The sequence below is a fragment of the Fistularia commersonii genome, chromosome 6 (genome assembly GCF_037954325.1).
Source record: "Fistularia commersonii isolate RoL2024-O1a breed Wild chromosome 6, RoL_Fcom_v1.0, whole genome shotgun sequence".
In the NCBI taxonomy this organism is placed as follows: Eukaryota; Metazoa; Chordata; class Actinopteri; order Syngnathiformes; family Fistulariidae; genus Fistularia; species Fistularia commersonii.
In genome coordinates, this window is record NC_141289.1 from 17,295,626 (window position 1) to 17,320,855 (window position 25,230).

Genomic DNA, 25,230 nt, shown 5'->3' on the forward strand with positions numbered 1-25,230 from the left:
ACGCTCTGTTTCATAGAATCAAATGTATTTCTTGATGTGAATTTACCAAAATGATTATATTATTTCCTCACTTGTAAACAGGAAGCATGATGGGTAGTGGTGCTGATAGATGGGGCGCAATTTCTAGGAGGTTGGCACGCTCATGAAGGGCCTCCTTCACCATCATGTACTGAGGAGGGAAAACCGAGATAAGGCCGAGCGACTCAACGTGGAGATGCGGATGGAGAGGAGCACAATGAGGAAGAACCTGCTCATAGTCCAATTTCATGATGGCCTTCTGGAGATACCGGACTCCACCGTGGATGAGTTTGGTGCTTCGGCTGCTTGTTCCCGATGAGTAATCATCGCGCTCTACGAGGGCAGTCTTTAGGTCTGATAAACACGCAAAGCGGAAACAAAGTCAACAAACTCACGCATCCGGTAAACTGAAGACGTCTTGGTAGACCAAAGTAAGTGGTTTGAGCGGCTGAAGATACGGATATAAGTTTCGTTAAGCCAGTTTCAGTGGTGCGGGTGACATGTTTATAGCTATGTCAGTGGAAAAGAATTATGCTTTTAATTATTCACCAAGTTCAGTCATATTCTGATAGATATTTTGTTTCCTGAGAGTTTTATCTTAATGAATGGTGGAATTAGTGACGCTGTGTTGGATTTGAGAAAACCAATTATGACACAGAGTTTATTAAAAATGGAGGCACTTCTTAAGTCAAAGTCAACTTCATTGTCAATTTCTCCGCATGTACTGGACATTCAGAGGAATCGAGAAGACGTTTCACACAATCCCAAAAAATAATAATAATGGCGTGCAAATGAAATAGTAAAGTGCACTATTAGATTTCATTAAGTGCACGCAGATACAAACTGCTAGTTAGGTGAAAGATGACAAACATCTGAAGTGTATGAATATGTGTTATTTGAATATAGCAGTAGAGTTTAGTGCAAAAGGTCAGTAAGAAATACTATAACAGTATATGGTACAATAGCGGGATGACTGCCTTCTCTGCGACAGCGCAAAGTAACATTCGTGCAAACAAAAAGTGGTAATATTGCATTAAGTATAATCAATGTGACTTTCCAAAATGCCCCAATTGAAGGTGGAAAACGATTGACATTCTTACTGCGTGTGACAGCGTCTAAGGCACAACCGACACCCGTGGCTCCGCCCCCAATGACCAGGACGTCAAACTCCTCGGTGGTTTTCAGCGCCGTGAGCTGCGCTTGTCGAGTGGGAAGCTCATCTGCAAAGGGAGCTTTCAGCTCTCCTTCAGCAGCTACATTTGCTAGCCTTGCCTGAACATGATACAGACACACACACACAAACAAATTTTGTATGTTTTTCTTAAGTTACAGAAACCTGATTACATTTTGTGAATTACTATGTTAACATCTAGGTGTAATTCTATGTTCGGTTGTCATCGATTAAAATAACAGCAACACGACTTGTTAAATACTGAAGCAATTTAGAAACATTATAAGCACAGTGCAGACACAATCCCTCTGTTATGCGTTGAGTCATTATTATTTTTATATGTTGTGTCCTATCACTGCAGAATAACTTGCATTTCGCATTAATTTGTGGATTTCGGTATATCATACTGCAGCAGTAAATGATCAAAACTCTTATGTAACTTTTCTGAATGGCAGTAGATGTTTTTCAAAGTAATTTCAGAGCATGATGTTTCTGACGTACCATTCTAATAACTAGTTAGATGCAGGGATTGGCCACCAAAAACCAAGCCTATTATCAATCCTGCTTTATATCCCAATTAGATTAATAGATTCACTCATTGATCATGGATGCGGCACCTGTAGGCTTTCAGCCAAAAAAAATCTGGTTTTCATCTCCATCCATGAAATAAAACAATACGATTGAAAGGTTTTTGCTCGATATTGATGCCAGCGACTTTTTAGCCGGTTTGACACCTACCGAATACAGAGAATACCTCTGAAAAAAAAAAAAAATGATAATAAAATGAACACAAATAATAATAAGAGGTAGTTGTTTATTTGTTCCTCTTATCTTAAACATCTAGAAATTATGTTAAGTGTTTTCTTTGTTTTGTAAAAAAAAAGGAAATTCATTTCATTTATTGTTTATAAGAAATATTTAAAATCATGCTCGATATAACGTGAGATATGTCAATAAATAACAGTAGATTAAATAGGAGAATAAAATTGTTATTTATTAGAACAAGAATGAGCTTCAGTCCCAAACGTTCTTTCAGTTTGACAAAGCTATTCCTGTTGATGTGCTTATAATGTCTCTTATTGCTTGAAGTTTGTGAAAATGGTGATGAAAAAGCTAGAATGTACTTTTGATGGATTAGTATCAAAGAAAATCGGCAAAGTACTGGGGGGTTTACTACCTGCTGATACATGCTTCTGATCTTCACCAAAAAAAAAACAAAAAAAAAACTGAGAAAATTAAAAGAAGAACGAAAAAAAAAAATCACAACATAAAACAAATTTTTGAACATCATTTATCGTTTGATTAGCAGAAGAATGTAAGAAATAATCATAAGTGGAAGTGCTAAAAAAAAAAAAAAACACACATACGCAGGTCGCCTCTGATATGAGGACAAGTGATTTCCACCTCTAATGAAATATTTATTAATTTTTCCTTCGTTTTTTTTCGGTTCAAGCTGAATGATTGCATCAAACTGCTTTGAAGCCTGTGCCGCATTTGACTTGCAAAATAATAGCAGGCGTTTGCAATTTAGGTCTGCAGCCACAAACAAGACGATGATATAATCATTGTCTGTTTTTGATGATGCAGACAGACAAACACCGCCGCAGAATTAAGTGCCAACGTGCCCCCAGTAATCATGTTAAGTCAGTGAAAGGCACAGCGAGGCCCATGCTAATGGCTAGTTGGCCCCTGGCTGGAAAACTCCTTCAAGCCACGTGCTACTGGAGACAAGACGGACATTCATCTCATCAGCATCGCAATTATTGGGATTAGAGGCATGCATGATTACAACATTGTGAAAAGAATTATACTTCATCAGGGTTGACTTCTTGCTTACCAATCCGTGCTTGGTTGAGAGGGCGACGGTGAGTGAGAGAGGACATTATCACACAAGACAAAACAAAGTTCACGTTAGGCTGTACAGTAAAACAAAAAAAAAAAAAAAAAGAAGACTGGTATGTAGCTTTGTGGTGTTCCACAAATAGGGTGACTTCTTGAGGTCAGAGGTCAGGGGAAACACAGCTGCTCGTCTGTCTAAAATGAGGCAGTCACGTGGGTGTTTGCGTGTTGAAGCGGATGATCACCGACAGACTTTGGTGGCTCGACAGTCAGACAGCAATGACATGACCATTATAACTCAGATTATTGACTTATAAGCAATCTGAGGTGAATCGCTGGGTCAAGCATCACAATTAAACTCCGGTGACTTTCTCATTTATATACACTTATACCGATGAGTACCGTTTATGTTTCCTAATTCAAGCCAAAGCTGCAACATTATTTGAAAATATTGTTATATTTGTCAATTATTCCCTGATATCAGTCAGATATATAATGTGCCCGTTGAGACGTTCGTGAAGCTGTCGGAAATCTCCCAAACATTTCACCTCTGAATAATAATCTGGGAACTGTGACAGGATTATCGTATCTTGTTTTCCAGGGCTGTCATAAATCACATCACAAGCATCACACACAGCTTGAATTAGAAAAACACCTAAATATATTTGTGATGTCAAAACCCCCAACCCGACCTGCAAACTGTCACTTAAGACACACCGAATGACACATTTTTGTCTGGAAGGTGAGCTAAAGGAATTCTAAGCTGTGTTTTTAAAACACATTTTTTTGAAAATTCAAGGCTTCTTGCAACAACCCTAATTTAGCTCAGACTTAAGTTGTGTAACTTAAAGCTGTCACTTAGAGATGCGGTCCGACCCCCCTCCCAAGGCCTCGTGGAAGTCAGAGGAGGAGGGTCACTGGTCCCCCTGTATCATGTTAAACCTTGGATTAATTTTAGACGGAAACAACTCTTGGCACTCAAACAACAGGCTGCCCTGCATCATCCGTTTACTGGATCTCCATTGTATTGAGGAAGCATATACTATATTTCAGGGCTTAGCAGCAGAAAAACATTTGCAGTCACATGACAACAGAACCTAAAACTGGAGGAACAACAAAATCCACAAGCCTATATCATAACAGAAAGCGAAGCTGGAATGCAACCAATAAAAAAAAAGAAAGTTCACGTCTGAGTCAAGAGCCATGCATTCCTAAATCCAGATCAGACATGCCCTGAAAAGAATACAGGTTCTGCTCAGCTTCAGGAGCTCATGTGCTACAGAAAAACTGAGGGGAAAATTGCTTTACACCAAACTCTCATGAACCTCAAAAGACCCAAGCAGTTCTTTTGTACACATGTTCAATTTATCTTTGTTATTTAGGCTTATCGAGACACATTATTAGTGTCAAAACATCATCTTTTGACTTGATGTAGTCTGAATTTCCATAGAACACAATGAATTAAGAGCAGAAATGTGAAAAAAATAAATAAGAAATTACTTATTTTTAAATTTTGACATTGTTTCTGCTTTACTGGTGGAAATATTATTGAAATATCCTCTTACTCTGCATCGTGACAAAATTACTGATGTAGTAGCTTCAGTCTTTCTGCAACGTGACTTTGCAAGGAAGAAAAAAATTACAGACGCATACCAGTGCAGAGTCGACGCCCAAGTCGACTTACCTGCGTCTTCCTATATTCGATCAGCTGCGTGAAGCCAAACGCCGTCGCGACCGCCGTGCCGCCGACGATGGCTGTGCGTTTCAGAGCCTTCCTGAAGGCCATCGGTCCTGTGGAGGACAGCAGCGCGGGAGACAGAGCAGAGGCAGCGTGTTATAAGGCTGTGAAATGACAGGTGATCATGTGAAGGAGGCATGTGAGCCACACAGAGGGTGGCAGTGAGTGTGTGTGTGTGTGTGTGTGTGTGGTGTGTGTGGGTGAAGTGGGGGGGGGACTGCCTGTCAGGCTAACCAATACAAGATAAAGGTTCACACGGGGAAAGCATGGACACAAGGACCACCGGTGTGGGAGGTGAGCGTGACCGAGTCACCTTGTGTGAGAAAGACGAACACTTGTAGGTATATTTACGACAGTTTCACTCATTTATACAAAGTGTCTGATTTTAAAGTCCGATACGAACCACGTCAAAGTCTGGTTCCATCAGATATTGTTCATTGCACGTAAGTCAAAGTCAGCTTTATTGGCTATTTCTCCACATGTACTGGAAATGCGGAGGAAGATGTTTCTCACAATCCCACGGTGAAATTACATTAACAAAATAATAATAATAATAGAGCGCAAGTTAGACAGTTTTCAGGATTACAAATGTAAACAAAAGCGTAAACATTAAACTATAAGGTATAAAATATAAAGTGCACATAGATATAGATTGCCCGTAAGGTGAAAGGATGACAGACATTTGACAGCATGAAGACTGAAATGTATAATTGTGTTTAATTTGAATATAGATTTTTGCAGAGGAGGTTTTTTGGACAGTTCAGTGCAAAAGTTCAGTAAGTCCTACCATAATGGTCTATGGTACCATACACCTTTGAGAAAAATGGAAAAACGCTCCCATCCATTACCCAGTTAGGGATGGATGCTGGATCAAAAATATGGACTAAACGTAAGTTTGAAAAAAATCCACACAAGAGGGCTCTGAAGGTAAGAAAATTTATCATACCATGACGTTTTGAGCAAACAAACAAATGTGTTTAACATATTTGTTAAGCATCTGAAGAAGAGTGGATTGTGGCTGTGTAATACTCAAACTTTTATAGGGTACAATAGCTGATTTATGTTGTTTTTTTTTGTCTGTGACAGTGCAAAATAGTAGTGGTGCAAAAAAAAAATCTGAAGAAGAGTGGATTGTGGCTGTGTAATACTCAAACTTTTATACAGTACAATAGCTGATTTATGTTTTTTTTTTTCTGTGACAGTGCAAAATAGCAGTAGTGCAAAAAAAAAAAAAAATGGTAATACTTAATAAAAAAAGTGATGAATCAATCATTCTGCAGGTGTTCCTGACATGTAACCGGACACGGGACAAAAAAACCCATTTGTTTTAAAGTGGAAAATAACATGATGTTACGGAAGGCAAAGCAGCAACTAAATTAGCTAATTGGTAGCTACAATGGCGGCAATTAGGAAATACCTGTTTGAGGACAATGGGACTTAGTCCCTTAATCCCCAGCTCCCCTGCAGACCACATGTGAAACAAAAGAGTTCCTGTTACAGTGCTCAAGGGGAAAAGAAACACTTCTCCAGTTGAGGGTTATAATTATACGGCAAAATAAATACCTTGCCCCAACATTAGGACATCTTGTGCGGAAACTGCTCATAAAGCTTATATAGGTCAGACTGATATTGATATGAGAGGTATTGAAAATGCATAAGAAATAAAAGCTCAGGTCCCAGGAGGTAACTGATCCTCCACCACATTTTTTTTTTTATTTTATACATTATATTTCTAGTTTTTCTATCTATAAGTTTATCTCTGCAGTTAACACTGCTAGTCACTTGCTAATGTATACATTATTTTAAGGTGGTATGAAGATATGTGATTTATTTTTTTACTGTGCTATATTCAAGCTGATTAAAGACAAAAAGTCTGATGAATTGATAAATCAATTATGGATTAACACAATAGACGCAATGATATGGGATTTTAATGGTATTGTCATTGTTTTGGACAATATGGAGGTGGCCAACTAATAATGATTGTTGTGATTCTCAATATTTACCAACTAACTTCAGAAAGTTTTTACTTTTCTTTTTGGTCAAAGAAGCAAATTAAAAATCAAAACATGAAACTTTCTAATTGGAAGAAAAGAATAGGCGTTTTACAATTTGGAATGCCTTTACGTGTGTGTATTTGAGTTTTGGTACTTAAATGGACACATGCAGTTCAAATAAAATTACTCATTGGACTTTATCTATTTTTCCTTCCTAAAATTCACCCCCATGAATCAAGGGAACCTGGGTCCTCTAAAATGTTTGACATAAGTAAATAAGGAAATGATGTAAGCCCCCATAAAGATTAATCAGATTTTTATAAGTGTTTCATAATTTTATATAATTCTTTTTTTAATCAACACCACAAAGCAACCATAAACAAGATGAAATGACTCTAATATGTGTATTAATGAAAAACAGTTTCCATATTTAATAATGGCTGCCTAATGAGCACAGCATGACACCAGAGCTTTCTGGCAGGGTGAGGGGCCTCAGACCCCACCAGGGGCAGACCAAAACAGGATTTGTATTCCCACTGCATCCCACTTGGAATAAAAGCTTCCAGGGAGGAGCGACGCAGAAGCAGATTGCAATGCATTTTAATAAAAAACACACAGATGGCACAAATGTCACTAACCTGTTCTACCAATAATGACCTCTCACACACTTCATATTTGTACACAAAGAGAAAAAAGTGTTTTATTTTTACTGCCAACTTTTCTAAAATTAAGAGACTTCATCGACTGGTGTCAGAGGGAATGTCACACATATGTATCGTTTGGATATTGTGATACAGATTTTTTGGATCGTGCTCACAAGATCCTCATCCAAGGAAAATTGTGTTATTGCAAGTGTATCGTATTTGGGGATGCTCCTTTTCTGAAGCGAACGATGGAAACAAAGCTTCGAATCGCAATAGCAATGCATTATAAACCCGTGAATTTTTACATTTTAGAGATTGTAGGAAAACATATAAAACATAAAACTGGCCCTTGAGAGATACAGCATCCTTTACGTTGTTTTCAGAACTACACCCATGGTAGTGACACTATGAACACTCAGATATTTTACTTCCAGAAAAGCTGAACACACACAATATGCATTGAACACCTGCAAAAAACTGACACTCAAATTTGAAATGTTATTTAATCAAAATCACCAGTCGCAAATTACAGCAAATGTAAATTGTTTATCCTGAATACAGCCAGTAAAAAATGTGGTATTTACACGCTTCAGCACAGCACAGCTGCGAAGCTGGGCCCAATTTCAGCTGTGTGCACGCGTTGTATGATATAAACTGAAAAAGGAATAAGTACAGGCTGGAAAAACCTGTCACTTGTTTACAAAAATAAATAAATAAATAAATAAATAAATAAATAAATAAATACAAGTTGTAAACCAAATATGCATCCATATGTTTGTTTGTTTGTTTGTTTTTTTTTTTTGTTTAATTTCTGTTTACATGAGTTCAAGCTTGAAAAGGCCATTTTTCATGTTAAAACATTTAACTTCCACTATCCAAATAATAAATACTGAATGCGTTTATCTAGTCAATAATATCATAATCCGTTTTTTTTTCTATTTAAATATTTTTTCCATTTAAAAATATTCCAGTACCTGACAGACAAACAAGCATCGGCTTATTTGGACAACAATCCGCAGCCTTCCTATGTGTCATTGTTTTCACATACCCACATTATCAAGGCTGGTCAGTGGCAGAGCAGCTTTCACAGCCTTTCAGAGGCTGCTCATTACCAGCAGATATAAAGGGCAAAAATGACAACAATTAACCCTGAGGATCAGCTGACAGCAGCCTGCTGATGATGTAGTTCAGCCAGCTCAACCACTGCCTTATCTATGTAAATTGAAAATCTAACAGGTATGTCAGATGGCCAGGAAACAGTGCCGCCCCAGCTTATGGAGACGCTCAGAAAACAAAATTCAATTAAATTCAAGTAAGTACAACGATGGACAGGACAAGTGTGGACTTGTTATTTATTTTATACCTACATTTATTTTCCCCCCGTTCTAAATAAACCTAATCTTTGTTCTCAATCAACAGCATTTCTTTACTTGAGAATTTGATGTACTTTCTTCTTGTTGCAGATACTGCTAATTTGTTTTTGTAATTCCCATGTATTTTTTTTTCATTACAGATGATGTTTTAATCAAGATCTTGCTGTTTTTTTCCTGCAATTTTAGGTTGGTTTCTACTAAGATCTTTCACATTTAGATTGCTATTGATTTAATAATACATTTCTAGTTGGTTCTTATGAATGTTAGTCATTTTTTGTTGGTTCAATTCAGGTGGCTTGGGCGAATTACATGCAGATTATCATTATTTACTTTTAATTTCATGCTCATCTTTTGATAGTTTGTGCTGTTTAGATTAAATTCATATTCATTCAATTTTCTAAGAGTATGACACCACCTTTGATGCAAATGTTTAGGGAATTCTTTCTTACTGGTACACGAGAAAGAGTTGCTTGAGAGCTCACTGTAAGATAGTTTTTTTTTATTTTTGTTTTTTGTGATAACCCACATTTAAGTCATTTCTTTCAGATTATTTTAATTGCGTGTTTTTTGGTTGAGATAAGGTGATTTCTCTTTTTTTAATTGCATATTTTACAAATTGAATTGACTTGAGGGGGGGCATTGGCAAAGATATTTGGGAGGGACAAATTGAATTAGGAGGCTCAACAATTGCCAAGTTACTGAGTGCGTTATGAAAGACACACACACACACACACACACACACACACACACACACACACACACACACACACACACACACACACACACACACACACACACTTCTGAAACCATCCTGCAGACTCACTGTGAGTCAGCGAAGAGGGGTCTTCCTGTCTGCAATGTGGGCTCCTCCCGCTCACTTTTTACAAGAAATCACGAAATTCACATACATGTTCCTCGACATGTAACGTCGCATGTGTGTGTAACGAGGTTTTGTAACGTAACTGCCCAACAAACGGGGGTAGGGCGTTTCTTCTAACCTGACATCTTGCTGTGGATTAAAATGCAAGCTCACTTTGATCTTCGAGCAAAAAAAAACCGACGCGTTTCCCTCGCGATTAAGCTCTTTAAAAACACACTAAAGAGGGGTTGCTTACAACCAGAAGAGAAACAAGAAAATTATCCTCCACTTCCTGCTTTTTAACACCGAAACAGTAACACAGCAGTGGCGTGTCCTTCACTGCGGTAACGAGATAGAAAAGGAGGTTATAGCTTTCATTGTCAACCCAACGGAAAACCAGCCTTTTGGGCCTCTAAATACGTGAACTGTCCGTTTCGACGTGTCCGTAAAAACCCACGGCGGACATCCCCACTTACAGGATTTCTTGGTTTGTGGTTGAATAAAAGTCGCGGAGGGGGGGATGCAGGGCGGCGACTGGGAACATCGGTTGTTATCCGAACCGGGAGTCTGTGTTTGACAGCTACAACCAGGAAACTACGAGCGTCGGAGTGACGTGCGGAGCGGCCAATCGCAGCGTCGGAATCCCCTCCTCGCTCTCATCCAATCGAAATGTAGATGCTCTGACGTCACTCCAAGCCCCGCCCACCCATCTCCACCCGCTCCTTGAGGGGAATAATAAAGATAGAAGTGGCACCAGCTGTCGTCTCCCTCGTCTGTCAGAAATAAAACCGACATCATTCGATAACGCTGACATTTTAACCGCGTTTGTCTTCGGAGACACGTAAACGCGCCTTCAATCCGGGCAGCTGCGCTGGACGATCATTAAAAACGACCCCGCCTGGGATTTTATTTCCCGACAATATGAAAGAACATCTGCATTGTTTTACGGCCGCATGTTTACTTTATGGTGTCACAATGAGAGCAGGTTGCACGCTGAGTCAGACCCGGAGAAAGTGGGTCACGATGTGTCCGGGGTTTCTGCACCAGTCAATGAGTCCTGGGAAGAAAAGAGTGGATTAAGATCTGCATTTATCCATCAGGGAGATCAATTTGACTCCAAAGTGGGGTTTTGTTTTTGCACAGAAGTACATGGGAAAAAAGATAAATGTGGGAGGGGGAAATTGAAAGTGCTATAATAGACATCAGACAAACTTCCAAACTCGAAGCAGGTGCAAAGGTCTACATTATAACCTTATAAATTCTTCTGTTTAGTATTTGGGGGCGGGGTTGGCGAGCTTCAAGAGCAGTTTTCCCATCAGCGTCATTACACATTTACAAAATAAATAAATGCATTTATCATCCTCATTAATGGGCAACAGTTAAGAGCTACTAAGAACTAGGAATAATATGCACTCAAGAAAGCAAAGTTCTCCTCCCTAATACCATGTTGTCATATCATATTTACGTTGTCGGGTTGTTTTCTTTATTTACTGGAAGAGATTACACAAAAAAAAGTATTTTTGAGGGTTATGTGGAAGAGGAATTGGGCAGAAAATAGTGAAAGTGATGATGATAAGAGAGAGAGAGAGAGAGCGTAAACAAAAGCACATTGTTGTCATATTATATTTACGTTGTCGGGTTGTTTTCTTTATTTACTGGAAGAGATTACACAAAAAAAAGTATTTTTGAGGGTTAAGTAGAAGAGGAATTGGGCAGAAAATAGTGAAAGTGATAATGATAATGTTACACACCTTGACAGAGAGAGAGAGAGAGAGAGAGAGAGAGAGAGAGAGAGAGAGCGAGAGAGAGAGAGAGAGAGCGTAAACAAAAGCACATTGTCGGTGTGCCTGTCAGCCAGTCCGGGAGCCACGAGTGGAAGAATCGTCTCCTCTCCGGTGGACTAACCCGGCGGTACCTCACTCGGGATGGGATTATGTGCCTCCGTCCTCCAGCGCTGGATGGACGAAGTGTAGCTCCCGGTCCAGAAGTCAAATGGACGCACGGTTCCAAAGCTTGATGGTTTTATTCCCTCCTTCCTAACGCGAAAAGACGCTGTGCGTGGAAGAAAAGAGCGCTTCGTGAGGTAACTGCTGAATTTCAGGAGTTTCAATTCGCCCCCCCTTCAAATAACAAGCATGGGAATCCCACACCAAACTTGTTTTGGTTTTAGACCAACTTGTCTCGTTGCATATTGATCCAACGTTGCTGCGGGTGATATTTTGCGTGCACTTTGCTCCGCCATGCTTGCAGTGACCATGCCGTGCGTGCAGAGCCAGTGCGGTTCCTCCCCGCCGGGAGCCAGCCCGGCGTCCCAGAGCGCCGGAGCGGAGCGCGGCTGCGACTTCCTCACGCCGGAGTTTGTCAAGTTCAGCATGGATCTGGCCAACAGCGAGATCTCCTCCTCCTCCTCCTCTTCCTCTTCCTCATCTTCCTCTTCGGGTCCCGGGTTCGGCCCCTTGTCGGAGCCGTACACCGGCTCCGGCTACGACGTGAAGCCCCCGTGTCTCTTCCAGATGCCGGTGCAGGGGGATCTGCCGTGCGTCAAGGTGGAAGACGCGCACGGCTGCCCGCGGTTCCAGTCCAACCAGCACCACCCGCACCAGCAGGATGAGCTGATCTCCAGCCCGGGATCGGTGTATTACTACCGCTCTCCGTCCCCCATCACGTCCGGCTTCCAGCCCCCACCGGGACACCTATGGGAGGATTCCGGTTCCCTGTACAGCTTCCGGCCTGAATATTTAGCCGCCGCGCACAGAAAGACCGCCATCTCCAGATTCTCGCTTTTTTCCCTCAAACACGCACAACACGGTGCGCAGAACTTGTCCGCCTGCCCGATGAAGTTTGACGCGTCTTTCAGCGTGTCCATGCACGCTCCGGGGGCGCATCAGCCGCTGGATAACGCCGGCGTGGGCTTCCCACACCCTCTCCAGCTCGCCCACGGTCACCACATCGTGGACTACCAGACCCCGCCGGCGACCGGCCGCGGAGCGTTGAGCGCGGAGGGGCTGTGCGCGGTTTGCGGGGACAACGCCGCCTGTCAGCACTATGGGGTGCGCACCTGCGAGGGCTGCAAGGGATTCTTCAAGGTTTGTACTTTTTTTTTTTTTTTTTTTTTTAATAAAAAAAATGGAAAAAGTGACACCATTTCTGATATCGAGGTGAATAAACTGAGAATTAACAGGAACTTCTACTACTGGAAAACCTTTCCAGCCGCAGCGGGGCATTCAAATACGGTGTAAAGTGTCGATTTTTTTTTTTTTTTTTGTGTCTCCACACGATTTAGGGCTTGTATAAAAATGACCACCAACGTGCTGTGAATTAAAAAAAAAAAATCTTCTCTCAGAAGGAGATTCCCGGGGGCGATTCTCCAGATTATGAATGACCACGACCCTATATTTACCCAGGCTGCTCTGGGCGCCTGCTGAATGCCTCACACCGCCTCAGATGGCCCACAGGAACCAAAGAGCTCTGCTACCCCCCCTCCCTCCCTCCAACCCCCCCTTCCAACTTTTCCACTCTTGTAATCTGCTTCACCAAAAGCAGTTTTTTTTAGGTGTTTAACCGTCACATGGATCCTTCAAGAAAATGCTCTTTGTGATGAAATTGACTTCCAAATTTATTCTTGTGTTCCCTCAACGTGCTTCTGCAAAAGATGTTTATCACTTGATAGATCATCCCAACTGGAATAAATCTGTTTAACCTCGCATTATTATTCTTTCACTTTTGGTCATGTTCCACCGTGCGGTCCCTTTTAGAGGTTTTATGACATTTTAAAATTTTACAGCATATTAAAAAAAATAAAAATAAATAATATTGGCATCACCATGCAAACGCAGTGTTCCTGAAAACGGTAGATTCAAATTATCCTAGATTTTATGAATCCAAAAGCAGCATTCAGGCCAGGAACAATAAACAGACTAATGAATAGAAAACAAATGGTCAAGACAAACAAAAGAATATGAAAAGAAATAAATCCAACGTGCTATGGAGAAATGAAAAGCAAACTTAGACTATAATGTTTCTAGCCTGTGACCGAAATGAAGAAAAGGATGCAAATACAATTCAACCACATGTTTTTGAAACGCACTACATCTAGAAAGACTTTGATTTGTTCTAAAATGCACAAATACTTCTAGACACAGGAATAACACCAGTGTTAAAGAAGGAAAGAAGAGATGCCGCCCAAATTATGAAAATAGTACTGATGTAGTACTGATGATAATATTAATATTATTGATAACAATATCAATGCAAAAATACTGATAATAACATTATAATTATAATAATCGTTATTATTATTATTATTATAAGTAATAGTAGTTGTGATGATGAAAATAATCATACGTAATAACCATCTTCATGGTCACCAAGCACCATCAGATGTCCTACTCTTGGGTTTGCTTGACAACATGACGGACAGGCGTCCACTATCTGTCCATCTGATGAGACGGGACAGCGGAAGTACAGTCTGTGTCTCAGACAGCACTGAGGGGAATAAATAGTTGAATATCTCTACACAAATCTGGCAAAAAAAAAAATCAAAATCTCCCTTTATTATTGAATCAACAGGCCTCCCCTGTGAGGGAAGTTGCTGTGACTTTGTGAGCTGATAAATAAATCTCTGTGTACTTCCATGCAGCGCACGGTGCAGAAAAACGCAAAGTATGTGTGTTTGGCTGCCAAAAGCTGCCCGGTGGACAAACGCAGGAGGAACCGATGCCAGTACTGTCGCTTCCAGAAATGCCTTGCGGTGGGGATGGTCAAAGAAGGTGAGGCGCGGGCCGGCTCGGGATTTTTCCCCGTGATTCCGCACAGACGTTTATCAGTTTTTCCTCTCGCAAACAGTGGTGAGGACGGACGGATTGAAAGGTCGGAGGGGTCGCCTGCCTTCCAAACCCAAAGCTCTGTCGGATTCGCCGTCCCCTGTCAGCAGCCTGCTGAGCGCACTCATCAGGGCCCACGTGGAGTCCAACCCTCCGGCCTCCCGGCTTGACTTCTCCAAAGTAAGCTACGACATCATCGGCGTGCGGCGAACATCTTCGACGTCACCTCTTTTCTACTTTCGGTGAAAGTGCTTATCTTCTCAGTTCAAAGAAAGTCCAGAGAGCCCGCCGGCCGACGACGCCCAGCACGTGCAGCAGTTCTACGAACTACTGACCCGATCGATGGAGGTGATTCGAGGGTGGGCGCAGAAGATACCCGGCTTCACATCCCTGCCCCGGCACGACCAGGACCTCCTCTTCTACTCCGCTTTCCTGGAGCTCTTCGTTTTACGACTGTCCTACAGGTACGTATATGGCTTACGGACCTGAGATTTTTCGGGGGTCCTATAAACTTCCAGAGCTGTGGCCGCTTTCATTGACATTTTTTTTTTTTTTTCAACCGTACCTTTAGTCTACAATCAGCTCCCGGCAAATGCTTGTTCATTTCACATTAATTTTCAGATTTTAAATAAACGCCTATCCAGGGATCTAACTTTCAGCTGGAGTGAACTTTGCAGTATTTGACTTTGGAGTAAAAACTGAAGTTCTGATGTTTCAGGTCCAACCCTGCCGAGGGGAAGCTGATCTTCTGCGACGGCTCGGTGTGGCACCGGCTCCAGTGCCTGCGGGGTTTCGGTGAATGGATCGACAGCATCGTGGAATTCTCCACCAACCTGCAGAGAATGAACTTGGACGTCTCCACCTTCTCCTGCATTTGTACCCTCGCCCTGCTCACCGGTGAGCTGCCTCACCTCATCAATGAGGAGAAAAAAAAAAAACAAAAAAAAAACACCCCACTAATCCCTTGATCAATATTTCTATAACTGACCGTGTTCCCTCTCTGTTTGTGATATCGTATTCCTTTCCTCGGGGTGTTTTCTGTTTTTTTGACTCAGCAGGATTAAAGCAGCTTTGTTCACTTTGGCAAACATCTTCTAATTTTAGCACATCTCGCTGGAAGAAAAAGTATATTTCATGGCTTACAGCCTCTTCTGACACAAGAACTGATATTTTGGCTTTTAGCTCCTGCAGATGACATCTTGAGAGAAATCAAATGTAGGCCTTCCTTAGTGTGTGTAGCATCAAAATATACGGTATGTATTTTCTCCGACTGTAGGGGTCAGGAGATGCACAGAGAAATGATGTGGGATACTATTCATAAACCGATAAAATTATCAATATAATACTAATTATCAATATAGTCACAATTAATATGGAACAGACATGTTCACAAGACAGTAGGAATTATTATTCTTTTTTTTTGTTGTTATTTTTGCTAACTCGCAGGAATTCACTAATATTTAACATTTGTTAATTCTTTTTAGACATTAATATTTTTGTTGATTAAAGTCATTTGGATATCTTCAGGCAAAATGTAAAAATATGTATTCACAATTTCTCTGAAAATTGTAGTTTCGAAAAATTGCCCAAAACTACCCAAAATTTGTACAAAATAATCAAGTATTGGAAGAAATTACCCCAAATAGCTCGCTCTTAAGGACGTGAATTGAAAAAAAAAAAAAAAAAAAAAAAGAAAAAAAATCACCAACATTGCAAGAAATATCTGAATCACAAACTGCAGATTTTTGTAATGAAAAAAAAAAAAAAAAAAAAAATTAAAGAACACGTCATACAAAAGCAAGTTGTTGAAAATTTCCTGAAATGACCAACAATTACATGTTGCCAACCTGCAGAGCGACACGGACTGAAGGAGCCAAGGAAAGTGGAAGAGCTTCAGAGCAACATCGTCAAGTGCTTGAAGGACGGCGCTGGGTGCGGCGGCGACCCGGGCTGCTGGTCAAACCACCTGTCCAGACTGGTGGACCGGCTGCCAGAGTTCCGCACTCTGTGTATCCAAGGCCTGCAGAGGATCTTTTATTTGAAGCTGGAGGATTTGGTGCCACCGCCTGCAATAATAGATAAGTTATTCCTGGACACGTTGCCGTTTTAAAGAGGTCACACATGGGAAACTTTTAAAAAATCTGAGAAAAAAGGGAGGTGAGAAGTGAAAGCCCCCCCACCCAGTCTGTTTCAAAGAAAATGAAGGCTTTTACCCACAGCACAAGCACGATTTACTCCACAACTGAAATGTTGGCTTGAACGATTTTCAAGCCAACCTTCCCAGAAAAAAACACGAGTTGATAATAATAAATAAATAATATTCTACGACTTCAATTTCATTGTTGCGGTAAGATCTGAGTTGCCTGTCCGGCCCAAATGACTGACTGTAAACTAAAAAGCCGGATTTTTACATTTTCCTCTTGTTTTGATACAAGACTAAATGTGCAACATCGTGTGAGATCTTAAAAAAAAAAAACAACTTTATATTAGTCAAATAATGATTAATATAATATGCAGTAGACGTTCTCGTGTTGTCATTGTTCATGTTTTATTAAACAAATTACATTTACAGCTACTGGGCTTTGATTCCTTTTTTTTAACCCTGACCATGACATGAGATGGTTACATACTTGCTTTAAGTGTCTGAATAAGAACAAAAAGATATACAGATGAGTACAAATGAATATTATAGAAAAAAGAGGGGTTATTGTTTTATATATGCTGATTATTAGGTCATTTTTCTCCAAATTAATTTCCAATTTTAAGTAGATGTTTAGAAAATTCACATGATTAGTTTATTTAAGTATAAATTGTGTTTCAAACAATTATGGCTCCTTTTGTGTGCTTCTGTCTTCACCACTGGGAGGTGCAGTGATTACCCAACCAACGCAAACGGACCTATTTTCACTCATTTTTTTTAAAGTTATTATTATTATTAGTAGTAGTATTTGTATTGTTATTATTATTAGGATATTTCTTGTTCTGACAAAATCAAGGGAAGAAAAGAAAGGAAAGAAAAAAATCATATTCATATGATATTTATTCATGACAATCAGATCTTATGCCACATTTCTACAAAAGCAGACTTTTCCTGAACTTTTAAGATTATCTTTAGACTGGTTATTTTCCCCTTTAGTCTTTTCTTGTAGTTTTTCTCTTCCTATCTCTTGTCTGTATAATCTGTCAGCAATATCTTGCTCGTAATGTGTAATTCAAAAATGATTTCTTGATGGCTTTAGATGATTTCTTTCCTCTATATCTGTTGAATTGGCAATTGTTTTGAAAATAAGACAGAAAATCTGTTGTTTCAAAGAAAACAGGCTTTCTTTTCCGAATGAATTCAAAAAAAGTGTCTTTGTTTCTTCAAACAATTTCGAGTAAAATTCTAAATTCCTTTTTGTCAGAAAGAAAATAAAAAGGAAGAATCAAAAAACTGTATTTCTGAAAATCACTTTCTTTCAGGAGCTCAAACTCCGACTGAAGCACCTCTTTGGAACCAATGGGTCGTTTTTAATTTTTCGATAATTGGGGGACCGGTTTTAAGATGAGATGTAGGTTTTCTGTTGGCAGAACTGGGGCATCCAGCCGTGACGGTTCAGGTTCTGATGATTGTTCCCACAAAGATAGATGCATGAACATGTTTATGGCCACTGGCTGCCTGACATTTCCGCAGCCCTTCGGTTAGAGCTGGCATTAAAGAGGCCGGTTTCTGCTGCCGTTAGCAAAGATAAAGGTCGTGAATTCGGCGGCTGCATCAGAAAAAGTCAAACACAGGGAAATGGATGAACGTACAGCTGATTGTCATCCCTGTGAATCAAATTTCAACCAAAATATCAGCCAGCTTGGCCGGAATAAAACCTCCATTTTTGTTCATTTTGCAATTCAAAACTGATCATCAACAGTAGCTTAAATGCATTATTCCGGTTCATATATCGCATCATCCCGCGTATTTCCGGCATATTTTTCCCCAACCTTTAGTCCATCTCCAGTGGGGTGACATGTTTTCTCTTTCATGCGGAGAACAATTGATTTGATGATTTTAAAGATGGTCTCATAAAAAGATCAAATGACGCTCCATGGGAAGTTTTAATGGGGCTAAGGATCAATATCTCTGCTGGGTCGATCATCTGGCATGGCCAGCGGAGATAGAAATGAATCAATGGCAGTATTGGAGAAACATCCAATTTGTTCAGATTGTGATGGTGATTGACAAAGGAAAGAACGCGATCAGATATTTACCGACAAAAATAGGTTGCTAGTTATTTTAGTGTCAATGGTCAGATCATTGCCGTACACAACTATGCATCACAAAAAAAAAACAACAACTGACTCTTGGTAAATTATTGAGCATATTTGCTTCTTCGAACCATCTCACTGTAATGTAAACTTCTTCCTTTTCTTTCGGCTTTTCCCTTCAGGGGTCGCCACAGCGAATCAGCCTCCTCCATCTAATCCTATTTACTGTATCTTCTTTTTTCACACCGACTAACTTCATGTCGTCTTTCACTACGTCCATAAATTTCCACTCCGGTATTCTTTTAGACTTCCTGCCTGGCAGTTCCAACACCGGCATCCGTCTGCCAATGTAATCACTATCTCTCCTCTGTGCATGACCCAACCATCATAGTCTGGTTTCTCTGACCTTCTCTCCAAAACATCTAACATGAGCCTTCCCTCTGATGGACTCAGTCCTGATTCACTCCATCTTTGTCACTTCCAAAGGGAACCTCGACATCATCGTCTCTGTGACCTCCAGCTCTGCTTCCCGTCTTCTCTTCAACACCATTGTCTCTAAACTATACAACATCGCTGGTCTCACCACTGTCTTGTGCACCTATCCTTTTCTTCTATAGCAATGTACCCATTGTACTTTTCTCTGCCCATTCCAACCTGCCTGAACCCGTTTCTTCACCTCTTTTCCACAGTCTACATTGCTCTGGACTGTCGATCCTACTTTAAGTCCTCCATCATTCATTATCTCCACCCTCTGTAACCTCACTGTTCCACTTTGGTCCCTCTCATTCACAAACATACATTCTGTCTTGCTGTGACTAACCTTCATTCCTCTCCTTTCCAGAGCATACATCCACCTCTCTAGATTTTCCTCCACCTTTTCCCTGCTCTCACTACAGATCACAATTGTCATCTGAAAACATCATGGTCCCTGGAGTCTGCTGTCTAATCTCATCTGTCAGCAGGTTTATGACCACTGCAAACACAAAGTGGCTCAGCTGACCCCCGATGGAGTCCCACCTCCACCTTGAACTTCTCTGTCACACCTACAGCACAGGTCAACACTGTCTTGCATCTTGCATCTTGCATACATGTCCTGCACTAGTCTAACATAGTTCTCTGCCACTCCAGACCTCCGCATACAACACCGCAGTTCATCTCTTGGCACCCCATCGTATGCTTTTTCTAGGTCTACAAAAACGCAATGCAGCTCCCCCTGGCCTTCTCTGTACTTCTCTACCAGCATTCTTAAAGCAAATACTGCATCCGTAGTACTCATTCTAGGCATGAAGCCATACTTCCCCTCACAAATGCCAACTTCTGATCTCAATCTAGTTTAAATTTCTCTTTCTCATAACTTCATTCCATGACTGATCAACTTTATCACTCTATCATTATCACAATACTGCACATCTTCCTTGTTTTTAAGAATTAGGACCATCACACCTTTCCACGCTCTAAGATTCTGTTGAATAATCTGATAAGAAACCGCTGCCTCTGCTAGACACTTCCATACCTCCAAAGGTATATAATCCAACTGCCTTTCCACCCTTCATCCTCTTCAGTGCACTCCTCACCTAATCTCTACCATTCTCTGTTACTTTGCAGTCCATGATGGTCACCTCCTCTACCCTTACCTCTCTTTCATTTTCCTCATTCATCAGCTCTTAACCATCATATTATGTTAAGGGTCCATTTGACCCATTGGGTCATGGGTGAAATGGGTCAAATTGACCCTTAACATAATAAGAGGGTTAAAAGTGCTCTTTCCATCTTCAAATCGCTCTCTTAGCATCTGTCAGTACATTTCCCTCACTTTCCCTAATCACCCAAACTTGCTGTACATCCTTTCTATCTATCTCCCTGTTTTGCCAGCCTGTATAAATCATCCCCTCCCTCCTTTCTGCCCGATAGAGCATACAAGTCATCATAACCCTTTTGTTTGGCCTTTTCCACCTCTATCTTAACCTTGCGCTGCATCTCTGTGTAATGATCTCCTTCAGATTACATTGCCTATACAAGAGTCTACCTCCGTGCTCCTACCTCCACTCTTAAAAGTTACCATGTGTCCCTGCCTTTTCAGGAAATTCGCAGTCACTACTGCCAATTCCATCCTTTTTGCAAAGACTACCACCACCTGTCCCTCTGTGTTCCTATCCTGGATACCAAACCTGCCCATCATTTCTTCATCACCTCAACATGTCCATTGAAGTCTGCACCAATTACTACTCTCCCACCTCTGGGGATATTCTGCATCCCTTCATCTAACTCACTCCAGAATTTGTTCTTCTCCTCTAACTTACATCCCACCTGTGGGGCATAGCCACTAACAACAACATCACACCTTCATTTTCCAATTTTAGACTCATAAGTCTAACTGACACTCCTTTCACATCCAGAACATTCCTAAACTCCTCATTGAGGATAACTCCCAATCCATTTCTCTTCCTGTCAATGCCATGATACAACTTAAAACCTGCTCCCAAGCTTCTTGCCTTGTTACCTTTCCACCTGGTCTCCTGGATATAGAGCATATCCACCTTCCCTCTCTGCATCATGCCAAGCAACTCTCTCGCTTCTCCTGTCATCGTCCCAACAGCCAAAGTTTCTTCTCTTAGTCCCAGACTCTTGCCTTTCCTCTTCTCTCTCTACTTCTGAATACGCCTCCTTTTTTGACCTGCAGTAGCCCAATTTCCACTGCTCCCCTGTAAATTTTCGGCCCCATCGGTGGTTGTTATTAACCTGGGCCTGGACCGATCTGGTATGAGATTCGTAGGTACAAGCTTTATGCAGGATGCCCTTTCCTATGCAACCCTCTACATTTATCCAGGCTTGGGACTGGCTCAGAGAGACACCGACTTGTGACCCCCTGAGTCTCTTACTGTAATGTAAACAAACGTTTTAATTGATTGCATCAGGTAGATCTTGTATGTTGTGAGTTTAAAAAGAGTTAAAATGTCATTTTAAAGTCAGTTCATCATCGCAAAAGTTGAGTGTCTTGTTTTTCACTGCAGGAATTTACCAAGGTCCAAAAACGTGCAGTAGGTTCACTGGAGACCATAAATTGGTTAGATGTGCGAGTCAGAGAATGGTAGTTTGTCTCTATGACGACGACCCCACCTCTTGCCCAATGGCAGGTGGTAATGGCTCTAGCATCAACGTGACCCAGAGTGCAGGATAAGTAGTAGATAATGAATTCATGTCTGAAAAGTTAATGTTCTTTTTTTTTTCTCTCTTTTATGACAGATTTGATTGCAGCATTTTAAGTCCTACAAGTGTTGTACTGATCAGCAACAGTTATAAAATGTTGTAAGGACATTTTACTATGAAAACAAAAGTATTGCGCTACCAAATCAATTTCAAAGGTTTTGACTCCAGATGTTTCAGGATGAATCCCGTCTTTTCTCTCCCGACCGCTGTTGTTGGTGCCAGCACAGAACGCTGTCTTTATTTTTCTCAGAACATCGTCATTACAAGGCAGCAACACAAAAACCTCATTGCAGAGCAGAGACAAAACTCACCCGATGATGAGAAACTACACTTGCATCACACCATATTATAATCCATTGCGCTGGTTTATATTGACTTTTATAATATTCTTCCGTTTCAAGCACCATTGTTTTTCTTTTGTATTATTTTCTATCAAACAGTATCCTATTGTATTATACTTTACTGTAGATAATAGGATGTGATCCCATTGTACCACAACAAAGTCAGCAGTGGAGCCTAATGTTGAATTACCTTATACGAATTCTATTAAAAAGTTAAAGTTATATTGTCTTCAAACAAAGTATATAATAGGGTATCTAAATGCATCCTGTTGGCCTGATAAAGCGCCATAAAGAAAGTAATTTCTAAATTTGTTGTGGAATTCACGAGCTGTTTGTGAATGAAAGAGACTAATATTAGCATCATTTGTTAACGGGCAGGATTCGACAGTTACACGTTCAAAACCGCCTTAATTCCACAAACGCCTGGCTTCTTTGCGTCACGTGATCTAGAACGTGAAGTATCCTCCGTTTGCGATGACATCTTCGTATCTCTGCACGATCGGCGTGGACCAATCAGAGAAAGCGGTTCGAGACGCTCTGAGGAACATCATCATCCTCCCGAAAGACCCGACTGTCAAAATCAGCTCAACTCACCCCAGAAGCGGGTTGTTGTTTGGGCCTCCTGAGCCTCGGAGGCCCTCAGGCTGGAAGTGACCACGCCGGAGCATCAAATATTTTATCTTAAGAGCACGACTTGTGGGATTTTCTGAGGCTAAGACCACCGACTTTGATCTCTGCATCCATCCGGCTTCAATACGGCTAAACCCTTATCACTGGCAGCCCAGAGACCCCCAGCATTAAGACCACTGCTGACGGGGTTTATAGGCAGGGACCTCCCGCTTGCTTTCAACATGTAATCCATTACAGATTATTACAGATTACTGATCAGCTGCATAGATGGCCGGTGTAATTATAAATGAGTTTGTTGGCAGCCAAACAGACATGTGATGGGTCCGTCCTGGAGAGTCTATCAGCAGATAAATCGCCCGCATTTCGACATCCAAACGCTCTTCAAACCAGTTATCGCGTTTATGATAAACCATCGCGCTCTCGCGGTTTCCACCGACGGGATTCCAACACGAGATAAGGCAGAAAATTCAGTTGCAAGTTGCATCAAATACTTGTAATTTCAACCTTCATTTGTTTCCTACAGAGTTCATTTAGGTGTGCGGCATACGACAGCTTTAGGTTGTTCCAAAATCAACAGTTAGCATTTAGCTCATGTGCAGCCCCGATACCATGGCTGTGCTGCTATGCGGTTCCCCCCCCCGGATCGATAAACCATTTCCGATTTTGATTCGGATTTGAAAACGGAGAATAATGTGATTAATCAACGAGAGAAATCTGTGTTATATTCGCAATGTTGACAGTTCAGGATAATAATGTCATGAAATTGCAAGTTGCATCAAATACTTGTAATTTCAACCTTCATTTATTTCCTACAAAGTTCATTTAGGTGTGCGGCATACGACAGCTTTAGGTTGTTCCAAAATCAACAATTAGCACTTAGCTCATGTGCAACTCCGTTACCATGGCTGTGCTGCTATTCGGTTTCCCCCCGGATCGATAAACCATTTCTGATTTTGATTCGGATTTGAAAACGGAGAATAATGTGATTAATCAACGAGAGAAATCTCTGTTATATTCGCAATATTTACGGTTCAGGATAATAATGTCATGAAGAAAGGTTAATAAATTATGTACCATCCATAGATACTGCATGTTCACCTGAACATTTATATACTATTGCTAAATAATCTATAATCTTCTAATAATCTAGTTTCAGTACCTTACTCTACTATCCTTATAATAGAGGTAAGATTGGATTAATTTGTCACATTTGTATACAAAAAGAAATGACACATAGACAAAATAATCCACACATTTCTATTAGTTTTGCATTTCCCTTATTATTTTGGATTATCATCTGCTAAGTGGACTGGCAGCATGGGGCAATGATATAGGACCAAATATTGCCTAAAATTTCAGTCAAAAAAAAACAAACAAAAAGCATCTGTAGCCTAAAGTAATCGTGCTCTCTCTTAGTTTAGGATTCAGTTACTTTTGGATTAATAAGGTTTATCAAGATGAAGAGTCACTTAGAAAGTCGCGCAATGAATTTTCCTTTCCAACAATCACAAGAGGGATTAGAGTCATCTGTTTGGGTGGGTAAATCCTCCAGGCAGTCTCTGGAGTACAGGTGAGATTACCATCACCTGCTAGCAGGACGAGCAGCCCTCCATCACTTGAATCTGCGGACTGGATTATCTTCTAAACCAGAGACGCAGAACATTCATCACGTATCCCGGGTGATTTACTCAAACGGCCCAAATTGATGGATGCTAATTCACCCACAGCTGTTTGCTTATCCCACATGCAGATTTACTTCCTCTCAACATTTGTTTTTTAAGATCTAAAACATGAAGTTGAATGACGATTGTCACATCGGTTTGGCAGACTCGCTCTGCTGGTGGGATTTTTCGACTATCATTCGCAAATAGAAGGGGGCTGCTTCTATTGTTCTATTTTTACTCTAAATGTTGAGTCATGTGTTTGAAATGTTGAATAAATATGCACGGCAGCGAAAGGAAAACCATATCAATTCATCTTTTACCTTTCAGTCTTTTTGTAAAAGATAGAGGGAAAATAAGAATTTGACGGATGTTGATTATTTCAAGAGGTTTCGTGACCCCGAATGGACTTTTTTTTCAGTATTCAACGTAAAAATGTAATTAATCAGAGGTAACGCTATTCCATCACATTATTTTGTCAGAATTTAGTCATGGTTTGAATCATTTCTTGCTTTGGTTCTTTATCTCAGTCAAATGCACCAGAAATCTACGTTAGGAAAAATTAGTCCAGAGCCGGGTGAGGAATCACCTTAAATTGAACAAGAAAAATATCTAAAAAAAATAGAAAATAATAAAAAAATAATAATCAAAAAAAAAAAAAAATTGAACGAGTAGGTCCATTGGAATAAATTT

General features: G+C 40.6%; 2 protein-coding genes across 6 annotated transcripts in view; one reads left to right on the forward strand and one right to left on the reverse strand.

Moving 5' to 3' along the window:
• Window positions 1-10,230, reverse strand: part of gpd2 (glycerol-3-phosphate dehydrogenase 2 (mitochondrial)) — a 31,281-nt gene extending 21,051 nt beyond the window's left edge. For 2 of the 4 annotated variants that reach the window (XM_086148456.1, XM_086148454.1), the window contains exons 1-5: window positions 10,116-10,230; window positions 4,713-4,819; window positions 1,119-1,290; window positions 248-372; window positions 72-169 (exon numbers count right to left, since the gene is read on the reverse strand). In XM_086148456.1, the coding sequence (XP_086004582.1) occupies window positions 72-169; window positions 248-372; window positions 1,119-1,290; window positions 4,713-4,814 (497 nt within the window). In that variant the 5' untranslated portion in view covers window positions 4,815-4,819; window positions 10,116-10,230. Of the gene's footprint in view, window positions 1-71; window positions 170-247; window positions 373-1,118; window positions 1,291-2,366; window positions 2,957-4,712; window positions 4,820-10,115 lie in introns of those variants that run through there. The other 2 variants (XM_086148455.1, XM_086148453.1) reach the window with 2 other exon arrangements.
• Window positions 10,231-11,509: 1,279 nt separating this feature from the next.
• On the forward strand, window positions 11,510-17,746 carry LOC147233541 (nuclear receptor subfamily 4 group A member 2-like). 2 transcript variants are annotated; one of them, XM_086148458.1, is made up of 7 exons: window positions 11,510-11,722; window positions 11,890-12,725; window positions 14,279-14,408; window positions 14,485-14,642; window positions 14,727-14,926; window positions 15,181-15,359; window positions 16,316-17,746. In XM_086148458.1, the coding sequence occupies exons 2-7, from the start codon at window positions 11,895-11,897 to the stop codon at window positions 16,570-16,572; spliced, it is 1,755 nt and encodes a 584-aa protein (XP_086004584.1). In that variant the 5' UTR covers window positions 11,510-11,722; window positions 11,890-11,894; the 3' UTR covers window positions 16,573-17,746. The 2 variants fall into 2 exon arrangements, with proteins under 2 accessions (XP_086004584.1, XP_086004583.1); XM_086148457.1 differs by having other exon boundaries at window positions 11,510-12,725.
• The last annotated feature ends 7,484 nt before the right edge of the window (window positions 17,747-25,230 follow it).